General features: G+C 43.2%; 1 protein-coding gene across 2 annotated transcripts in view; it reads right to left on the reverse strand.

Annotated features, from left to right (window-relative positions):
• Window positions 1–207: 207 nt before the first annotated feature.
• The window catches only part of RAP1GAP (RAP1 GTPase activating protein), a 278,140-nt gene continuing 257,154 nt past the window's right edge, over window positions 208–21,193 (reverse strand). The window contains exons 17-23 of one of the 2 annotated variants that reach the window (XM_078642550.1): window positions 19,847–19,956; window positions 18,969–19,082; window positions 16,075–16,195; window positions 12,488–12,590; window positions 3,897–4,000; window positions 2,467–2,516; window positions 208–628 (exon numbers count right to left, since the gene is read on the reverse strand). In XM_078642550.1, coding sequence (XP_078498676.1) covers window positions 2,508–2,516; window positions 3,897–4,000; window positions 12,488–12,590; window positions 16,075–16,195; window positions 18,969–19,082; window positions 19,847–19,956 — 561 coding nt within the window. In that variant the 3' untranslated portion in view covers window positions 208–628; window positions 2,467–2,507. The remainder of the gene's footprint in view (window positions 629–2,466; window positions 2,517–3,896; window positions 4,001–12,487; window positions 12,591–16,074; window positions 16,196–18,968; window positions 19,083–19,846; window positions 19,957–21,193) is intronic. The other variant, XM_078642551.1, reaches the window with a different exon arrangement.

The following is a 21,193-nucleotide window of genomic DNA, read 5'->3' on the forward strand; positions in this document are numbered from 1 at the left end:
CTGTCTTCCCTTTTTGAAACCATGATGAGGTCCGGGTGCCACTGCACTGTAGTGATGGCTCATGATTGCAGTTAGCACCCAAGTCATATGCAGAGGCGCTTGTTGCCAACGTCCATTGAAATGAGAAGTTTGGAAGCCAGAACTCACACTGCAAGAGCGGAAACTGTCCACAAGCTCCATGAGATGGGAGAGGCTTACTGTTGAGGCTGGGGCTATAGTGCATACTCGTCATCCTCTCCAGAGTTGTCCTGCTTGGATCTTTCCATGCAACAGAATGTAAGGTCTTGACTGTGTCCGAGTCCTTCATATCCCGGGCAATCCATGTCAGGTCTTGTTAGTCAAGTCCTTAGTCTTTCTCCAGGCGTCTAGACGCTGACCTCTGGTGCAACTCAGTTCTGTCTGGAGCCTGAAGTTACATCACATCCTCACCAGAGGCACCTGTTAACAGATCAGGCTGGCATGGTTTGATGGTGTATGGAAGTGAGGGTGCCAGGATCTATATGAAATGCGGCCGTGCTTAAAAGTGAGGCCTCAGAAAGTTGGGTTTAAGGAGTGGGTTCTCATCCTCTTCCGTGACGAAGGCGGGGGTACGGCGAAGGTCCTTCAACTTGTGCCGCTTCTGGAAACTCTGCATATGAGGGAGAAAAAGCCAAAAGTCAAGAGTTGAACTAACTAGATTCAATGCTTCTTTGCTCCCTATTTAGAACCATCCCAGAGACATGAGTGTAAGAATCATGAGCCTCATTTACTACTTGTTGGCATAGGGCAGCGCTGCACGTCTCCTTGCTGAGCTGCCCTTCATCAAAAGAAAAGGGCAGGTATGTGCCATTCCTGTTCTCTCTGCCTGTGCCAGCACACAAATTGGTACCAAGTGCCAACGCGGGAACCCTTGAACCATGGTGCAAGGGTGTATTTGCTTTTGGCATAATTGTTTCTGTGCAAGAAGAGGCACCTACCTGCACAAAAACAATCAATAGAGGCGTTTTCTGCTTTCTATGTGTGCTGCAGTTATTTCTCCTGATTACTCCTCCCCTGGGCATACAGTTTTGATGCATTCCCAAGTTTACAGATCCTTGTAAATCTGAGAATGTGTCAAAACCCATGGGTGTTGTGTGGGAAAACCCACAGCAACCCCCAGGGAATGCCTCGTTGTCGTTTGTGCTGCCTTGCCTTACTCCATATCTATAATGCCATGCAGGGTGGGTTTGCGTCACTTCATAGATATGATTGGGAGGCCTGTGCCACCGAAGCGTCGTACAAAGTGACGCTCCGGTGGCGCAGGCCTCTTGTAAATTAGGCCCTATGTGTACTGATACATCTAAAGTGCTACCAGGGTGACACCCAAGACTCTTCAAAATCGCGGTGCTTCTTGATATGTGCAGCAAAATGCAGAACAAATTTGAACCTGTAGGAAAGTGTTGGCCCTGTCAGCCCTGGCTCTGCTGTCTGTTCTCTCTGACGAAGAGCCTCTAAATTTCCTGGCCCCAACATTATTGATTGATTTCCTCACCTACTACTAATCAACATCCTGGATTGTCTACCAAGCAATGACTGTGGCAGAGCCAAAGCTTGCATCTGGCTATGTTGTCACCTCAGAAACTAGTGGCAGAGACTTGAGTTTTCTCTGCAGCCCCAAAGGGCCCATGGACTCTTGTATCATTGCTTCCTTTGCAAAATGACTGCCATCATCCACAAAGAACCCAACGGTTCAAAGAAGATACATGGGATTCTAGTCTCTGCTCTATCACTCCTTCATGCTCCCAGACGTAATTAGTAAGGCCAACCACCATATAAACTATCCATCAAAATGTTGTTTCACTGAATCTTCTTGAAACCAAGGAGTCTAGATGTACTTGGACCCAAATTCTCCTTGTCTACTGTCTCAAGCAGCTGTTCCTCGCTGATAAAAACACGCTAGCTCTGAAATACGTTGTGCACTGTTTGCTCAGGGGATGTCGCCTAGCAATTCATACCGACCTGTTTGACTGGTGCAGGGCCAATATTGATTTGCAGCTGGATAGACTACCTTCTATAATAATTCAGGCGATCTAAAAATAATAAAATGGAATGCTGCCCCAATGAATTCCCAGTGGTTAAGAAGCGTTGGATCAAGGATTTTCATCCATCACTTTTTGATTGTCCCACACCCATACACACTATCCGTACACGACCAAACATAATTTTGTCTTCTAGAGCACTATGGTAATTACCTTCCCTTAATCCAATCCAGACAACTCTCACAAAATCAGTGTTAAAAATATAATTAAATGTGGCAAGAAATTATCATTAATTTTCCGAAAGCACATACAAAAACAGGGAAATGACACCGATATTAATCTCTTATTTGGATTGTGAGATTCTTCCGGCTTTCCCTGATCGCTCATTTGCATGTTCCCCCCCCAACCTCCAACAGAGGGAAGACTGGAGACAAAATATTTTAAATAAAATAAGAGAGAAGGGTCTGACCTGCCGGGAATGGACATCCACGGAGAGGCGGGTGGGGAGGGCTAGCAGCTCTGCACAAACAGACACACAGAAAGTATACCATTAAAACAAGGGGACAAACATTGAGGGTTCCATTGGGGACGTTAAGTGTAATACAATGGGATTCAACTGGAGACATTACAATACAAGAACCTGCTTATCCATAATCCATCCAGGACTTATATTCTTGTCTAATTATTTTCCCTCCTCAATCCCCGCCATTGTCCAAGTTGCATCTCTAGTAGAGAACTGTGTACAACCAGTTAAATGCACACAGCTGGTATCTTCTGTGATTCACAGGTCAGAAGTTTGAATCCTGACAAGTGTAACTCAGCCTTTCATCCTCATTATAAATTGTATATGACTATAGTGGAAACTACCATTACTTGTTATCTATAAAGGCTGGAAACTGTAAAAGGCTTCATTAGAAGTTGTATATAATCACGTTATTATTCCTACAGACCCATCCTGCTTTTCTGAGGGTCCATCTTCTGTAATTGTAATGGTGGAGTCCCTCATCATCTCCTATTTCTTGCACATATGCACTTCTACCTCCCCTTTCCTATTGAGTTATGTAACATTCTAATGTTTTTTAGGAGAACTCAGAGGCATATTATCAACAACAGGCGATAAAATTATCGCCACTTTATCAGCAGGAAACTGCAGCTAAAGCGGCAATAATGGGCTTGATAATATGCTCTATTGAATTCCCATACCAGCCCAGGTTAACACCAGAACCTGAGCTGCTATGGGAATTCACAAGGACATATTATCAAGCCTATTATCGCCGCTTTAGCGGCAGTTTCCTGCCGATAAAGCAGCGATAATTTTATCGCCTGTTTTTGATAATTGTCCCCTCAGTGCCCACGCTTCCCAAAGAGGGCTCAGTGACTTTTATGTTCCTTGCACTATACTACGACGCAAATATATGTAGTTATCAGAGCACACGATACCTTGTGAGCCATAGTACACTGCAGTGTTCACCACGTGTGTACTGTTCTCACTGTACACCCTTAAAACACTGCCAGTGTTGGGTCTAGAGAGCCTCATGTTAGCTTTGGTTCCACCAACAGTGCATCCATCAGACAGTACATAAAGGCTCAGGTGTGTCATCATTTAGTGCAGGCATCGCATAAACGAGCTGGCTTTAAGCTGCTTCGAATAATATACACAAATATTGTTGCAAACATCTATTTTTAGCCTATTGGATACCACTAGTTCATGATCATTTAATTTCCATGCTCAGTAAGCACTATGTAATCCTATAAACTGTAGCAACCCCTTGATCTGCTGACTGTTGGCCTCATTCTACTTAAACCAATGGAAGGTTCACAATAGACTACCCCATGCCCACATGCCACCCGCTTTGCTTTGCTCTCTATACCACCAAGATGCATGCCCTACTTTCTCACCGGATGGGACGTGTGCAGATCAGACTCCTCCAGCTGGATTTTGATTGCTGGGTATGAAGGTTCCAAAGGTGTTCTGCTGTCCAGCTGCGTAGACTGAAAAGGGCCTGTTCAAGAGAGGGGGAGAGAAGCTAAAGAGCAGCAGCAGGCTTACATAACAAAGAATGGAAAACAAAAAAACTTGAAAAAGAAACAGGAAGAATGGTGAGCGAAAGGAGATGTGAGAAGGGAAAGAGTAAGTAAGAAAAATTAAAGTGAAATATAGATTGATGTGAATAGAGAGAAAAATATGGAGTGAGTCGGATGATGAAAGAGAACGAAAGGAAGAAAAGTGAGCTGGGTGAAATAGAGAAGAGTGTCGTAGTATGAAAGATTAAAAGACAGAGAAAAGTACAATTAGAGAAAGGCTGCATGATGACCTTTGAAACGCTGAATGACTGTCAGAGACTTAGGGGCATATGTATGAAAATCCCCGTTTGCGATTCTCAAATAGCGATTTTTTGAGAATCGCTATTTGAGAATTGCAAAAAGGGATGTATGTAGAAAATCGCTATTTTTTTTGCGATTTCTTAGTCTTCCTTAATTGCGATTCGCAAATTGCGAAATAGCAATTTGGAATACTTTCCCATTAATTTCTATGGGCCAGGAGGCCCATAGGAATGAATGGGAAGTTATTCTCAATTTGCGATTCGCAATTTGAGAATTGCAAATTGAGAATAATCTTAAGGGTGCAAGGGTGTCATAAGACACCCTGATGCACCCCTGAAATTACATGTGTGCGCATATGGCACACATACATGCCCTAAGGGCATGTATGTGCGCCACATGGCACCTTCACAAATGGCAAAAATTGCATTTGTGAAAGAAATTGCAAATTACCACCAACTTCAAGTTGGTGGTAATTTGCGATTTCTTAATGAGAAATCACACAACTTGGGTGCTTCATACATAGCATTTAAGGAATCACAATTTGCCATTCCTTAAATGCTGACGCAAAATTAAGAAATCGCAAATTTTGCAATTCTTTAATGTTGCGATGCGATTTTAATCATACATCGCATTTTTCCGAATTATTTGTCGCAAACGCTGCTTTTTTGCGAATCGCAGCGTTTGCGACTAAAAAACCGGATGATACATATGCCCCTTAGTGAGATTGAATGAAGATATTTACTACAATTATGTTCAGTGTATGTGTTCTGTCCATTACCCCAAAGACTGTGATGATATTGCACGTTTACCTAGCACTTCAATTTTATCGTTTTATCTAAACTAGGAGCACTAATAAATGTATTGTAGAAACTGTTATACCTTGTGTGATCATCTTGTGCCCCAGCTCATTCTCACGGAATGTAGAGTTATCTGCTTGGACATTCCAGGACAGCGCATGGGAGGGCAGAGTGTAGTGAAGGCAGTTGGCTCTCTGCTTCTTTCCAGACAGCTGCCTGTTAGTTTGGACGACATCATACTGTGCCTCCTGATCAGCGATACTAACACTAACGACAAGAAGAGGGAAGCCACGTATTACCGTGAAGTGCACAGACTAAGGGCCTCATTTACTATATTTTGACACAAGGTAGCGCAGCAAGCCTTCCTGCTGCGCTACCGTGCGTCAGAATAAAAGGGCAGGAAAGTGCCGTTATTTACAAGAAACAGCACATTCCTGTCTTTCTCCCCTGTGCTGGTGTTCAAACAGCAGCCGTGCGCCAATGCAGACACCCTTGCGCCATGGTGTAAGGGTGCCTGCACTGCAGGGATGATTGTGGATGTGCAGGAAGGAACACCTTCTTGCAAAAAGCCAATCACAATCGGCGTTTTTCTCTTTCTAGGCGTGCTGCAAAATGCAGCACACATAGACAGAGCAAAAAATGAGGAGAAATAAAAGTATTTCTCCTCGTTGCGCTACTCAGGATTCTGACGCATTCCCAGGTTTACGACACTTTGTAAATCTGGGAATGTGTCAGGTTCCATGGATGTTGCGTTGGAACACCCACAGCAATACTCAGAGTAATGCATGAAAGGGGCTCATATTTACAAGGCCATGAAAAGTCACAGAGGGTGACTTTACATGGCCTTGTAAATATGGGCAGGCACACTGCGCTACTTCTGAGTCTAAAAAAGGGACGCACCAGTGCACAATGGGCTTGTAAATTAGGCCCTTTGTGTTTAAAATTTAATATGGGGGAGTGCCACACATCGAACCTTTGTAGTGCTTTTTTATACATGTGTGCTTTTGCTGTTCAACCCCGATTCTCAGACAGCTGTCCACTTAGACTTTAAAATGTTCTTGTCCAGGCCAACGGCAATTATGTTCATGGGAATCAACGCTCTTTGACGGCTGCCATCTTGTCTCCCTTCACATTCCACTTCAATGGGCAGCATGTGATGGGCACACATGTCCATCAGGTGGCCACTGTAGGAATTGCCTGACTCTGTGTACAAAGCACACTGTTTTTCTTTTCAAACACTTGCAACACTAGTAGCATGAAGTGTTCTTATGTACATTATTGTTATACTTGTTCTTCTCAAGTTTTTTTGTTTATAACATATTCATACAAAATAAAAAATGCCCTTCACTTTGGATCAGTGCCTTCTCTGATACACTACGGTTCTATAATGGGAGCCATCAGTCCTCCAACGTTTTTTTCAGTCAACTGGGAAACCTTCTTTAGCTTGGATGGGGTGGGCCAAAGCATTTAATGCATTCCTGGGTGCCATTGATGGACTTAAGTTTAAACCAGAGACAAACACATGGTTGCTGGACCATTTTTTCATCTTGGAAGGACCAGAGTATGAGAATAAAGAGGTGTATTAGTATGAGGAAGTGGTAAAAGACTCAAAAAACACATTTCATTAAACCACCTGACTTGGTTGTGAGAAGATACAAATTCCTCTCCAGAACAGTTTGCCATCAAGACAATAGCGGTGTATGTGTCCTTATTATGTTTCTTGGCAGCCAAGTGTGAGTTTGGAAACTTTACTGATCAACTTATGAGAGACTACTGGTGACCAGTAGCTATAATAAACAGATCACTTGCTTGCAAAAATACACCTCTCGAAGAGACAATTGATATAGCCAAAAGCATCCAAGATCCAAAAGACAAAAGAATAGGTCAAGGAACTCAATACGAACAATGAGGATGCTATCATTTTTCTTAAAGGGAACAAAAACATTGCACTCAAACCAGTGGACAAGAAGAAATATGCCAATGGGAACAATAATTCTTTTCATTGTGGATCTAAGTTGCAGAAACTTGCAGAGGAGTGTGCGAACTGCCAGTTTCCCCAGAGTGTGTCATGTCTTCAAACAGAAATAATGTTAATGTTAGTGAAGATGCTAAAAAAAGTTAACCAACAATATAGGTAATGCATGAAAATGGCTTCTCAAAATCTATGGATCCCATGCAAACTAATTCTGATTCTAATATTACTATAATTTCAAGAGATACTTTTATTATCATAAAGCTAAATGTGATTGTATCACCTCCTGACATTACACTTCATGGGTATGATGTAGAAAACATTTACTTGTAAGGTTTCTTTGAAACAGTTATGAAGCTTAAGGGGCAAGAGGTACAAGTCAAAGTTTGGGTCACAGAGTGGACCCGCCATGCAGGGATGGCATCATCAATGTTTGAGGATTAGTTGCTCAAACTGGGGTGTACCCAACAAGACTTAAGTGTGGAAGAGAGTAATGTATTTGAGTACAGTAGTGGAAGAACATGAAACAATTTTTAAGGAGAAGCCTAAAGGGTTTGAACATGTGATTAAATTGAAGAAGTGGAATGTGCCAGTGGAGCACAAGCTGAGGTGTGTTCCGTCAAGGATCAAGGGTGGATTGGAGAAGTCACTTTCCCAGCTTTGCACTGAACATGTAAATGAGATTTTGGAGGTATTTTTTTTTAGTTATCTCCCATAGTCGTTGCATGCAAAACAAATGGTGAGTTAGGAATGCGCATAGATCTCAGATGTTTGAAAAAGGCCATTTGTGTGAATGGGCATATTCTGCCCAAAACTGAGGAGATGATTGTTACTCTAGCTGGAGCAATTTTCTTCTTTATAACTTGATATGAAATATGACTTTTTCCAAGTGGTGTTAACCAAAGAGCCCAGGCATTTTAATGCATTTGTAACTCGATGCAGGGTGATTGAATTTTATGGGACCTATTTTGGCTGTAGCTGTTGTTCAATGGGTTATAAGTGATATTTGAAAGGTATATTAGGTGTGCTTGTATTCAAGGATGACATCTTAGAGTATTACAAAGATGACAATGAACCCGTTGCTAGCTTGAATGCCATACTTCTGGCACTGGAAGAGAAAGGGTTGAAGTTGAGGAAAGATAGATGAGAATTTGGGTTGCATGAAGAAGAATACCTGGAACATGTTGTTTTGGGCAAAGGGATTGTCTCCCATCCTGGATTGTACAAGGTAATTGACCAGAAACCTACACTGGAAAACTGAGACTAACTGCAAACTTGCCTAGGCATGTGCGAGTCTTATGCTAAATTTATTTGTAACTTTTCCACAAAAACAGAGCTCTTACTTGCTCTTTTGAAGAAAAATGCAAGGTTTGCATGGAGTCAGGTGCAATGGTTACTTTTTAAAGAAAAGGCTTTTCTTTAAAAGTTTTGCTCAGCCATATGTACCAGAAAAATCTCTGATGATTACTTGTGAGGCCAGTAGTTTTTGCTTAGGGGCAGTTTTGCTCCAAGGGAAGGATGTGTCATGGAGCATTGGTGCATTCACCTCTTGTACTCCCAAACCGCAGGAGCAGTAACACTTAGGCATCCAACCGTGAGACCGTTACAGGTGAGTAGTCGCGCTTAACAAATGCCTGATTGATTGATTGATCAATTGATCCAACGTGAAATACTTTCATGTGCATGGGTAGTTGAACTTTTAAGGCTTGTGTGTGAGGGACAAATGTCCTAATGCGCACTGATCATAAACATTTAATACTGATTTTAAGTAGTGTCAGTATACACTTTACTAAAGCCACTGCTAGATTGTTTGAACCTAGGAACAAATTGCTGGAATATAATTTTTTCATGGAATATTTGCTTGGGGGTAAGAAAAAGAAGGGGGATAGCCTTTCGCGTCTTCCTTGCTCTTGTGATGATGATGAGATGTGGGCTGTCTTCAAGAGAGTATAGTCTGGGATAGGGAAAACTGTGAGAGCAGTGCTCAATTCACTTTTTCACTGACAGTCAGGATGCTGCATTGACAAGAGTCATGGAATGATGACAAACAGATGGCCTACAGAGTGGAGACTTTCTGAAGAGCTTCAACGGTTCAGCAAGGTACAGACAGAATTGTCTGCTGTGGGCGGGTTGTTGTTTAAAGCAGATAAATTAATTCCTCCAGGTGTTATTAAAGATGACCTATTGAATATTAATCATGGTGGTAGCCTCGGTGTACCCATCACTAATAAAAGACTTGGGGATATTTATTAGTGGCAGGGAATGGGCACAGATGTGGAGAGGTTTGTTAGGTGTGCTGTGTGGCTTGGGCATACAATGAGAAGGGCCTAAAGTATATTATGCCACCCATGAAGGATGTTGTTAGTCCAGAGAAGGTGTGTGTCATGGTCAGCTTGGATTTCCTGGCACCATTTCATGTTCTTCTTAATGTTCATAGGCTTGTTATTGTTCTCATAGATCACCTATCCACGTGGTTATAGGTGAATGTTTTGCATGAGACTAACGCTAAAACATTGATTACATTTCTCACTGATGTGTTCGCCAGAGAAGACTTTCATTCAGAGGTAATTTCAGACAATGGAGTGCAATTGGTCTCATTAGACATGCAAAACTTTTTGTGCGTTGCAGATATTAAACATAAGAGATGTACTCTTTATCACCCACAGAGTAATTTACATGTTCAGAGGGGTTAATAGACTCTTGAGTGAGTGTGTCAGGGGAGAGATGATTGAGGGTGTAAATCTTGGGGATGCTGTTTGTGCAATGTTTTGGTTGTGCCACAACACTACTCATAGTGTTATAGATATATCACCATTTGTAGCTTTAAAAGCCAGAATTCGTCAAGATTTTCTTAGACCATCTTGGGTATGTAGGTTGCCTTAGATTTCAGTTTCCAACATGCGTAGTTAGAACTAGAGGTGGGTGGAACCCACAGAAAAACTGTGAGATTCTGCGGTATTCCACTAATGGGTGGAAAATATGCAGCTCGCTTCTACAATTTAGCGCCGGTTGCATGAACAACAGTGAAAATCAGTGCGAACCACACCATGCATTGCGCAAGAGTGCACAGTCATTTGAGTTGATTTTGCTGAAGTTTGAATAGAAAATCTACTTGAGAAGCAGCAAATCTACTCAAACGGTGGCCCTCTGATCGCAACCGCCCGAGAATGCCAGTGAATGTCCATGTTAGAAAATCACACTAGGAGACGCCAAATCTCACTCTCGTTCTCCAGCTGGCATATTCTGGAACCTTGTTAGGGGAAAATTCCACCACGTAGCAATTGGTAGAGTTTGACCAGAACTCCACATTATGGAGTAACATGGAGTGGCCAAAATTCTGCCGATTCCGCAGGAGCCCTAGTTTAGACTTTAGCGGTATTTGATCCAGAAACTCATCTTAGTCAAGACAAGAGCAAAGAAAGGTATGAAATCAAAAGAACCAAGGCTGTGTGCTTTCAAAAATGTTATTGGGTCAGAGTGAGGTTGCCAGGTTCATAAATAACAAAAGGGAGAGTGAGATTTGGCTTACTGAACCGTATGGAAGAAGTTAGTGGAAATGGCTGTGCTGTGAAAATGACTAATGGATAATGGTGGAATGGCGCATGTGTGGTGAAAGTGTCTAAGGATTTGCTAGTTGATTTGCCACCTTCTAGAATTCATCAAGTTAATGATTACTGTTCATGTGAAAAGCGTATATGTAACCTTTCATGGTGGTACAGAGTTAGTTGTAGGTTAGGTTCTCATTCTGGAAAATGAGCGTACAAACATTCTGTAAGATACAATGTTTATTTTGTATGTTCTATTATAATGTAAATGTTCTTCTTATCTTTAAATCTAGCTATTTATTTTTATTCTTCTACGTTTTGTTTGCTGTCAAGTTTGAAGAGAGGAGGTCTGTTATATTGTATGCCTTCATCTTGTGCCCTGGCTCAATCTTGTGCAAGTAGAGTTGTCTGCATGGACATTCCAGGTCACTGCTGTAGAGAAAGGAGTGTAGTGAAGGAGGCTGGTTCTCCTTCTGCTTCTTTCTGAACAGCTGCATTTTGCTTTGGACTGAGTTAAACTACATCTTTCCTCACACTGTGCCTCCTGTTCACCCTTACTTCACCTTAACAGAAACAAAAGCAAGTGTTTCTTTCATTAAAGTTGCACACAGCAACAGATCAATGTTCCTATTAAGTCTGGAGTACTCATATATTTTATTGTGCTCTGCAACAAGTGCACTTCTGAATATTTGAGTCAGAATTATCACCTGATATAAATATTGTGTCTTAAATAGTGTTTTTAAAATATTGTCTCATTGGCTGTTGCCTGCCTTTTATTAACTCCAATTGAGCAAAATTTTTGGGATGATGTTTGACGCAAGATATTTATAAGAAGATATTTAGGACTTAATTATTCTGTCAAAGAAATGTTGCTGAATGCAACAAAATTATGAATATGAAATTCTGTTACCACACACTAAGCAACATCTTGTTGATTCAAACAAAAAGAACCCTGAAATATGAAAAGTTCACATAAACCAAAAGCCTCAATAAAAGAAATTGTGGAAGGCTCATGAATGAACAAGTTAACCTCTACCCTGCGCCTGCGAATTCAGGAGCGGCGCGGGAGGGGCTAGGGGGTGGGCGTGGTGCTCACGTACTTATGACAGCTCCACGCCGTCATGAGTCATGGATGGCATATATGCTCATGATGGCGTGGAGCCGTCATGACCCCGCCCACTCACTAATTCGCCGGCATAGGCAGGGAATTAGTACCACGTGGGCGTAGCAGCAGCGGCATGATGGCTCTGTCATAAGCACACGCCGCCCGTAACTCATGACAGCGTGGAGCTGCCATAAGCACGCAACGGGTTAAACTCAACTGTAAAAAGAACTGATATACTATTTTTCCATTAATACACTCCTGTAGTCCACTTATCGGTGGACCATGAATAATTCTTTTGGGAAGCAGCCGTTAAACTTCTGACTAAGAGTGACAATAGCAACATCTCGTTGATTCAAACAAAAAGAACCCCTGAAACTTGAAAAGTTCTTATGAACCAGAAAGCCTCAATAAAAGAAATTGTGGAAGGCTCATGAATGAACTAGTTAACTCAAACGTAAAAAGGAACTGAGATGCTATTTTTCCATTAATACACTCCTGTAGTCCATTTGTCTGTGGAACATGAAGATCTCTTATGGGGAGCAGCCGATAAACTTCAGCCTAAACGTGACTATAGTACTAAAATTATTACACTGCACATAAAACACGTTCTAAGAACACAGTTGGAAAGGAAGTTCTGTACATGGTTCAGACTCACCTAAATCGCCCCATTCTGGATAACAATTCCTTTGTATGTGATTAGCCTGTCTGCCAATAATAATAAGTGCTCTTTGGTCACAGTGACATACCTGGAGAGATCCCCTGGCTGGCGGTGTTCATACTGTCTTCCAACCAAGGGCTGTAGGCGAATGAATCCTGCTTGTGGGAGGTTCCAGAAGAAGAAAAGCTATCCTGCAAATAGGGAAGATAGTGATTCTGTAAGACAGCGAAGGCATGATGAAGATTATGGGTGCTTTGAACACTTATATAAGGTAGAGGGAAAAGAACATGCTAGGACCCTATTTAATGTACCACAAATAATAGATGTTATCCGTGGGGTTTCAGAGTATGAGGCATCATAGACTGCTATGTTGAGAGTTGAGCTGTCTATTGTTCAGCCAACAGTGTCAAATAAATCAATCAGTAGATCTGTATAGCGCTACTTGTCACCCGTGCAGCTATCCAGTCACTGGCAGGGTACAGTTGATTAGCTGAATAGCCAGGTCATCAGGGACTTTCGGAGCTCTGGAAGAGATTGGAAGGTCCTTAGATGAAAGGGCAGCTTGTTCATGTTGTTGCTGCTAGGTAAAAAAGGAGTGACCTCCACATCTGCTTTGTCACATGCGGGGGTGAGGATTAGAGAAAGGAAGAGGAGCGGAAGTATTTGGTGGGCGTGCAGACGTTGATTCAAGTATGCGGGTCTGCAGTTGTGTAGCACCTAGTATGCATACTGGCATCTTTTCTGTACAGGGAGCCAGCGGAGTTACCCGAGTTTGGGGGTGATGTGGTTTCGTCTAGGGAGATCCAGGATGAGTCTGGCTTTGGCGTTCTATATGGTCTGTAGTCGTCAGAGGAGGTGAGCTGAGATACCTGCGTAGAGAGCATTGCCATAATCCAGTCTGCTGGAGATGAGGGCTTGGGTGATTGCGCATCTTGAGCTTTGGGGTAGCCATTTCAACACCTTACAAAGTGTGCAGAGGATAAAGAAGCAGGAGGAGAAGATGGAGTTGACCTAAGTCATATGGTTAGCTTGTTGACCAGAATGGTACCTAGGTTCCAAGCGTGGTCATTGGGGGTAGGACAAGGTCTGAGTTCTGATGGCTACAAGAATGCATCCCATGGGGAATTTTTGTCGAAAATCCGTACCTCTGATGTTGAGCTTCAAGCAGTTGTCCTTCATCCAGTTGGCGACATCTGTCATGTAGCTGTGGAAGTTCATCTTGGTAGTGTCTTTGGAGAGGGAGAGGATGAGTTGTGTGTTGTTGGCGTAGAACATCATGTTAAGTCCTTGGGTTTTGGCGAGGCTGGCCAAAGGTGTCATATAAGTGTTGAAGAAGGTGGAGCTGAGAGATGATACTTGGGGTACCCCACATATGATTTCCTTGGTTTCGAAGGTGAAAGGGGGAAGGTGGACTTTTTTCCTTTTTCTGGCGAGGAAATAGGTGATCCATCTGAGTGTGGATCCTTGGATGACTATGTTGTGCAGCTTTGTGATGCGTGTCTAGTAGGAGACTGTATCGAAGGCTGCCGAGAGGTCTAGGAGGATCACAGCCGCAGTCTCTCCTCGGTCCAGTAGGGCTCAGATGTCAGTAGCTGCGATGAGGGTTGTCTCTGTGCTGTGGTTCCTGCAGAATATAATTGAAAGGAGCCAAGTAGGAGGTTCCATTACAGATGTGAGGAGAGTTGTTGATTGATGGATTTTTCTACTACTTTGGCCGGGAATGGGAGCAGGGAGATCGGTTAGTAGTTACGTTTGCTGGGTTCTGCCGATGGGTTCTTTATTAGGGCGTTGACTTATGCGTGTGTCCAGTCCTCAGGGAAGGTGGCCGTAACAAACTACAAGAAAATCAGGGGAACTAAAGACAGGCTGGTTAACAGCCAATTACATGTTCATTATCTGATCTGTCTGTGTCTACCTTATCCCTATAGTCCTTCGTGAGGCACCAACCAGGGGGGAGTTTTCAAGATTATACACCCTGCATGGAAATGATTTCAACATGTTTCTCAGAAGTTTTTGTCCTCCTGATGTGAATCCTGCAATAGGATTGATCAACTTTAAGTCATTAGCGGTCTAAACACAACAGAAAATGTAAACAAAAAGTCACTTTACAGAATTTTTAAACAATTTAAGTAACTGAGAGGCACAATAGAAAGCAGTATTTCGTTTTGTGAATGACCTGTATAGACACTTTACTTAAATTCCTTGCTGTGGGTAGAAGCCTGATTAAAGGGAAACATCCTTTACAACGCAACTTTTACCACGCAGTGCCTTTACGACGCAACCTTTACAGCGCAAACCAATACAACGCATTGCGCTGGGGGGCGCTCTAGGATAGGGAATAAGTTTAATTTACTGTCCAACACCTTCCCTAGTGTCCACGGGGACTGGAGTTGGAATAGTAAATTAAACTATTCACTATCCAGCGCCCCAAAGCACTATGCGTTGTAAAGGTATTCGTTGTAAATACCGCATTGTAGAGGCATGCGATGTAAAAGTATGCGTTGTAACGTCATACATCCCTGATTAAAATCGCTGTTGACAAACATCTCTTAAAAGCGAAAGTAAAATGCAGCCTGAAACAGGCTCCCAACCAAACATAACATACTAAAGGGTTTAATATAACCTTTACATTTACATATGTTTTTTCAGTGCATGACTTTAAAATCAGCATCAGATTGGGTATCTCTTTCGTGTAAAAAATTTTTGAACATTGGGAGGCTAGTTGGGATTTTTGATTAGTGAGATCTTGCCAAACTGAATTATTTTTTCTGACTGCTGTAGTTCTCGCATGACTATAAGAATAGGTTGGATCTGCCTACGGTTTTCAAAGGTATTCTCAATGAAGTCGGATACTTGCTTGACAGCATTTCTGCCTTTCCTTTTCACTGTCAACCAGGGCTTTAAGTGTGCCGGGTCTCACCGGTGCTGAGCACCGGCAGTTTTTGAAAGGGGGCCTCGAAATAGGTCTCTATCAGGCTCTGTTTTGTGCCCAGGCGGTCCGTTTATTCCCGGACTGCAGTGAGAGACAGCAGGCACATCGATGTGCGCATGCTCACACTGCTCACTAATCACTTGTGGAGAAGTTACGGCATTACGTCAAGCCAGGTGAGCGTTTGAAGGGAAGGGAAATCCTTTATAGAGAGTAATTTTCTCTCTGGATTTCCCTTCTCTTTTTGAAACTCAGGAGCAGCAACATTGTTGTGGTGTTACCAGGGCTTTAAGTGCAAGCTTTTTCAATATTATATACAAGCCATAGTTGCTGCTTATTTATCTTATGCAACTAACACCCATTGACAAAGCCAATAGTCCTGACTTGCTGTAGGCATGATGTTACTTGTTGTATCATGTATCTGGGTGCAGTGACAGAAACAGCAAAATACAAGTCTGGCGGCACACTATGCGAAGCACAGGTTTTTAGCTTAGGTGTTTTAAACCACGCCCTTAATTACATTGGCCAGGCCCCTTTGAGAGACCCCCACCGCCCCAGTTTTTTTCATCCCACTTAAAGCCCTGCTGCCAACCCTCATGCCAGTGATGGCTCTACAGGTTTTTAATCATCCCTCGCCCCATCAATAACCCCCATCACTGTTGCATATTCCCACCTGAGAGCCCCTTCTGTATAGAAACAGAGACCCTTCCTCTCCATGGTAACCCTGAAAAAGAGTCTGTCTTTACCATGCCCGTGTCTTCGTCATCTAGGCCAGCGTTCTCTTCCACTACACTGGCAAAGCTGCTGGCACTGGACGAGGAGCGGGAGAACTCTGGCGGGGCTTCGTGCCGTGGCACAGACTCCGCTCTAGGCAAGAAGAACAAAGAACCACTCAAGAAAAGGCCAAACCAACTTCGCATATCAATGAATTCTAAGGGATGCTGGAAGAAAGGCGCAGAAACCAGGAATCATTGAGAGCAGATACATCTTTGAACAGAAAGTAAAGGGACCAGTTCCAGCTCCTAAAACATGTACTGAAGTGTGTGCCGTTTATTACTCAGTGTTGTGCTGCCACGCCAGGACAGACAGCCTAAAGCCTGCCGTTGAAAGGGGGAAAGAGTGCAGTAGTGACATCTAGCGGCCAAATGAAGAATGGAACTAGGAAGTCCTGGAAATCCAATCAGACGAACTGCACTGCCTCAAAAAGGTCAAAGGCCACAAAGGACTTCTGAACAGCATGCACGTTGGCACACTGCACTATTTGATAATGCTGATTTAAAATGTTAAAGTAACGCAGAAACACCATCTAACCCCTTTATTCGGTCTCGTATATTTTATTCAATGTATCACCACAAGCTCCTCAATGGTTGGCTTTCACTTCCTTCTCATTCTAGGAGTAAGCTACACCTTGATGCGGAATGACTTTTCCTTATGAAAGATTAGCTTGGATAACATTTTACTAATGAACAAGCTGTATGAGTTTACATGTAAAAGTGCATAATTTACATAATGGTATGGGTTAGTGTCAATGGTGCTTTACTCTGTGGCAGGGAGGTATTCCATGGGTGTACCGTGGGTGTTTCCACCTGCCCACCCAAGGATTCGGGACATTCCCTGATTTACCATTAGTGGTAGACCTGGGAATGCGTCAAAATGCCATGACCCCCCAGGTGATGCGTAACAAGGAGAAATGTCTTTATTTCTATTCTTTTTTTTCCTCTTCCTACATGTGGTCCATTGTGGAGCACACACAGAAAGAGGAAAATGCCTCTCAGGATTGTTTTTGAGCAGGAAGGAGAAACTTCCTGCACAAAACCAATCCTGCCTACAGTGCAGGCACCCTTGCAACATGACGCATGAGTGCCTGCGTTGGTGCTAGGCAGCCAAAAGAGCACCAACAGTAGGAAAGGACAGGAAAGTGCTGTATAATGTAGCTTTTTCTACCCTTTCCCTTTCATGCAGTACAGCACAGCAAGGCGGCTTGCTGCATTGAGTGAAAGATTGATAAATATGTCCCCCATTGCTTGAAGGCTGCCAGATTGCAAAAATGTACATACAGAAAATAGGGCATTGCGAGTGGATGGATGAATTTCACTCTACAGTTTAAGCATTCAGAGTGTTTGCCCAGTCTATGGCAACTTTGCCAGTTTAATGGGAGGAACAACGCAATAAAATCTAAAAACGAGAGGTCAGTATTCACAGAAAAATGGTTGCCTGTAAAAGATCTTGGTCTGTAGGAGTATTCTACGTTTGCATGGGCTCAGTAAAGACTAATATGAAGAACTAGTATCTCATTTAATGGGTTCAAAAGCTGTATATGCCCTGTGGTCAACCCAACCACGCGCTTTTATCCAAAGATGGTAACATTTTGAGTACCATGCCACAGATCCGAAGCTCACAGACAACCAGACTTGATGGCCCCCACCTAGAGCTAGCACTTTTACACTATCCAACAGAAAATGAAAACTTAAACATCCCATAGTCTCTGGCCCTTGAGCTCCTAGAGTAAAATAAGTCATGATCATGTGTCATGCAGTCTTCCACGCTTGCTGTACGCATTCCAATGTGAGAACACGTCTCCAACTGGCAAGAGCATAGGAAACTCACAGAGTAGCCTTCGAGACATCCCATGATGAAGTCTTAGGTTCTGCACCCACAACCTTCACATGATTCTTACTTCTGCCAGGAGGAAACCACAAACTCTCACTCCAGGTCAGACCTAGTTCCTGTAACCCTCTCCCATTTCCTCCTATCTTCTGTCTCCCTCCTTGCCTCTTGTGTGCTCACATTCCTGTTCCATCAAGCAGGCATCTAAAGTTTGTCTTCCAGGTCGTGCCATTACTGCATCACGTGGTGAGGTGCACGCCTTTTGGGGATGTTCATTCTTTCATAAGAGCCCTCTCTCATCCCAGCTTCCATTTCCCCACCTTTTGTCCATCCTGGTCCTTCCATTGCACTTTTCATTCAGAATGAGCAATGAAATGGGGAGTAGGAGGAAGAAGGGAGCGAAGGAGAGTGGGTGGGGGGACGAGTGAGTAGGTCCTTGTTTTAGCATGTATTACCAGATTGCTTTCAATAATCAGAAGCACGTTTAGTATAAAGATTAACAACATGATTGCCCCAGTAGATGATGACATAATCTACCCTAAAACAATAACACGAAACACCATAAACGACTGTAACACATGCCTGTGTACTGTATCCCACACACTGCACCGTCACGCACCGCTTCACATGCCATAATCTACTGTAACACCATATTATTCTTACCATATTCTACCTTAACGCTGTAATTTAGCCAAATATATATCACCATAATGTATTATGACATAGTCCATTGTAAACCATGTCCCTTTCTACCATAAAACCATCATCTACTCTAGCACAAAGACCTGCCATAACATGTAATGCCGTCATCCTCCTAAATGCATGTGCATACCCCCACAGAATAACCTCACAGATAACACCATAAGCAACATTAAAACTCTAGTCTGCTTTAACACGTAAAAACCATTATATGTCCCAATCCCTTAACCTATTTTCAAATGTAACACATTACAATAATGCATAACACTGTAACATACCCTCTTTTACCATGTGCACATGCCTGGCTTGGGGTCCATCTGTGAATGGAACTCACCTATCCTTTGTCGTGGGAAGTTCAGGTGAGCTCTGATTGGATGAATTCTCTGACTTTGGCTCATGCGAGACACGTCGGCTGTCAGGGGTCTTCGGCAGGCCAGTTGGGCTTTCTCTGTGGTATAGAGAAGAGAGGAACAATTGACTGTTACCTAGTTACAATCAAGGGAACAATACATGTCTATTGCTTTATGGGAATACTCAACATCCCTTGATATCTGACACTTTTGACAGCATATGCAACCTAGTCTTAACTGTGCCTGCAGGTACCATGTCTGCAGAGAATCCATACCAAGATTTACTTTTTCCCTGGCAGTGATCAGATCCCTGCCCATCCATCTTTAATTCACACATGTCCCGTCTGTTGTCTTCTGGTGAAACAGAACCCCCACCTCACCTTGATGTAAGCCCATAAAACAGTCATGCAGCAGGAGTTCCCCTCAATCTTGCATTCTTTTATGAAAACAGTCCATGTAATTGTGAATTATCGAGTCTGATTCTTCTTCATTTTAAATGTTTTTCAATGTGTTTTTGTATATAAGACAGCCACACCCAAACCAATTATTATCAATGGGACATGTAGTGTTGTAATATGGTGAATGTAGACTTGTAACAGACTTCTCTTAGTTATGTGCCTCTTGTAGTCATGTGCCTCCTGTAGTCATGTTCTTTTTGCTGGTTTTCCATTGAAAGCCCAGTTTCTACTTCTGCCTCTATTCTATGAGAAAATCCATCAATATATTTCTTTAGGGTGGAGGGCACTTTGTATGTTGTACATTGTCATGGGGAATCCACATAAATAATAATATTAATAATACAGTGCATGATTTTTTTGCCGTGTAAGGCCTTCCACCTCCACTTCATTGCCCAGACTCTCACCTCTTCTCTTGCACCTCCTGGATATTCTCGATGCCGATGGCGCTGCTCCGCCGCGAACTGAAAGGGCCCGATTTCTTTCTTGTTGGGCTCTTTCCTGGAACAATCAGCGACTGGGAAAGATGAAATTCCTTTAACAAGATTTAGAAATGTCACAAGAGCAGGCAGAGTCAGATTGGATTCAAGGGAAAATTGAAAATTTCCAGCAGACTTGCAGGGTTCTGCAAGGTCAGTAGTTTATAGGAAGACATGTGAAGGTTTCTGATAGGCCCTTATGACCGATAAGAGAACCCAACATGTTGGGACATCTCCTGCTTTCATATGGATAGGTCTGCCTCTGACAATAGGAGGTGGGGGAGGAAAAAATGGTTCATATCTGGTGGCTGCATTGTCCTCTTCAACCCCCTGACCAGTGGTTTGGATAGTAAAAAGAGGTGTAGGCTCACTCTTGTAACCAACGCAGCCGGTCCATTGGGGCTGAGGTGCCGAACCCCCCCCCCACCCACACACACACATTTTTAGCCCATGAAGAGTGTCTGTCAGGCTGAACAAAGGTCAGCCTGGCAGACACTTCATTTTCAGGACAGGCAGCCAGGAACCAAACATGCGCTAAATGATCGGGCTCCTGGCTGCCTGAGCTGAACTGTGCTGGGCTGAGGAAGTCACAGCTCCTGTGGACGTGTCCTCCTCAGCTCAGCAAAGGTCCCTGAGGCCCTCCCCTCAGTGACGAGGGGTAGCATCACTGATTGCCTTGCCCCTGGGCGCTTCTGTTTTAAGCCCTGAAACACCCAGGATCAATCAGTGACATTTCATCACAGAGTGGGGTGGGGTTAGCAGTCTCACTGACCCCATCCCACCCTGTGATGATGTTTGGACTGCTGCCTTCCCTCTTTCCCTGACCCTAGGACTGTAGGTCAGCCAATGAGGGAAGGCAGCAGTCGCAGGCCTCCTGGACCTCCGTAGCAGAGCTGCAGGTAAGTGTGTTCGTTTTTTAAATTAATGTTTGGTGCATGCGTGTATGTATGAATGTTTGGTAATGAGTCTTGTGAATGGATGTGTTTGTGTGTGCATGTGTGTGAATGCATGGCTGTGAATGTGTGCGTGTGTCCCATACGCCCCCTCCCTGCTAAACTTACCAGCTGCCCCTGATTGTAACCAACACTGCAACCGTAATCAACTCTTCACATTTAGATGCATTTATAGTGTAGATTTAGGCCCGTGTTGGGTTTATGTAACTTTTTTTAACAGAGATCAGGTGCAAATTCTACTGCTGGAATTAACAATCCAATGCAAATCGTGATTTGTGTTGAATTATAACCCAAAGTATCCCAACGCACTTGTGTTACTTTG

This window comes from Lissotriton helveticus, chromosome 5_1, assembly GCF_964261635.1.
Source record: "Lissotriton helveticus chromosome 5_1, aLisHel1.1, whole genome shotgun sequence".
In the NCBI taxonomy this organism is placed as follows: Eukaryota; Metazoa; Chordata; class Amphibia; order Caudata; family Salamandridae; genus Lissotriton; species Lissotriton helveticus.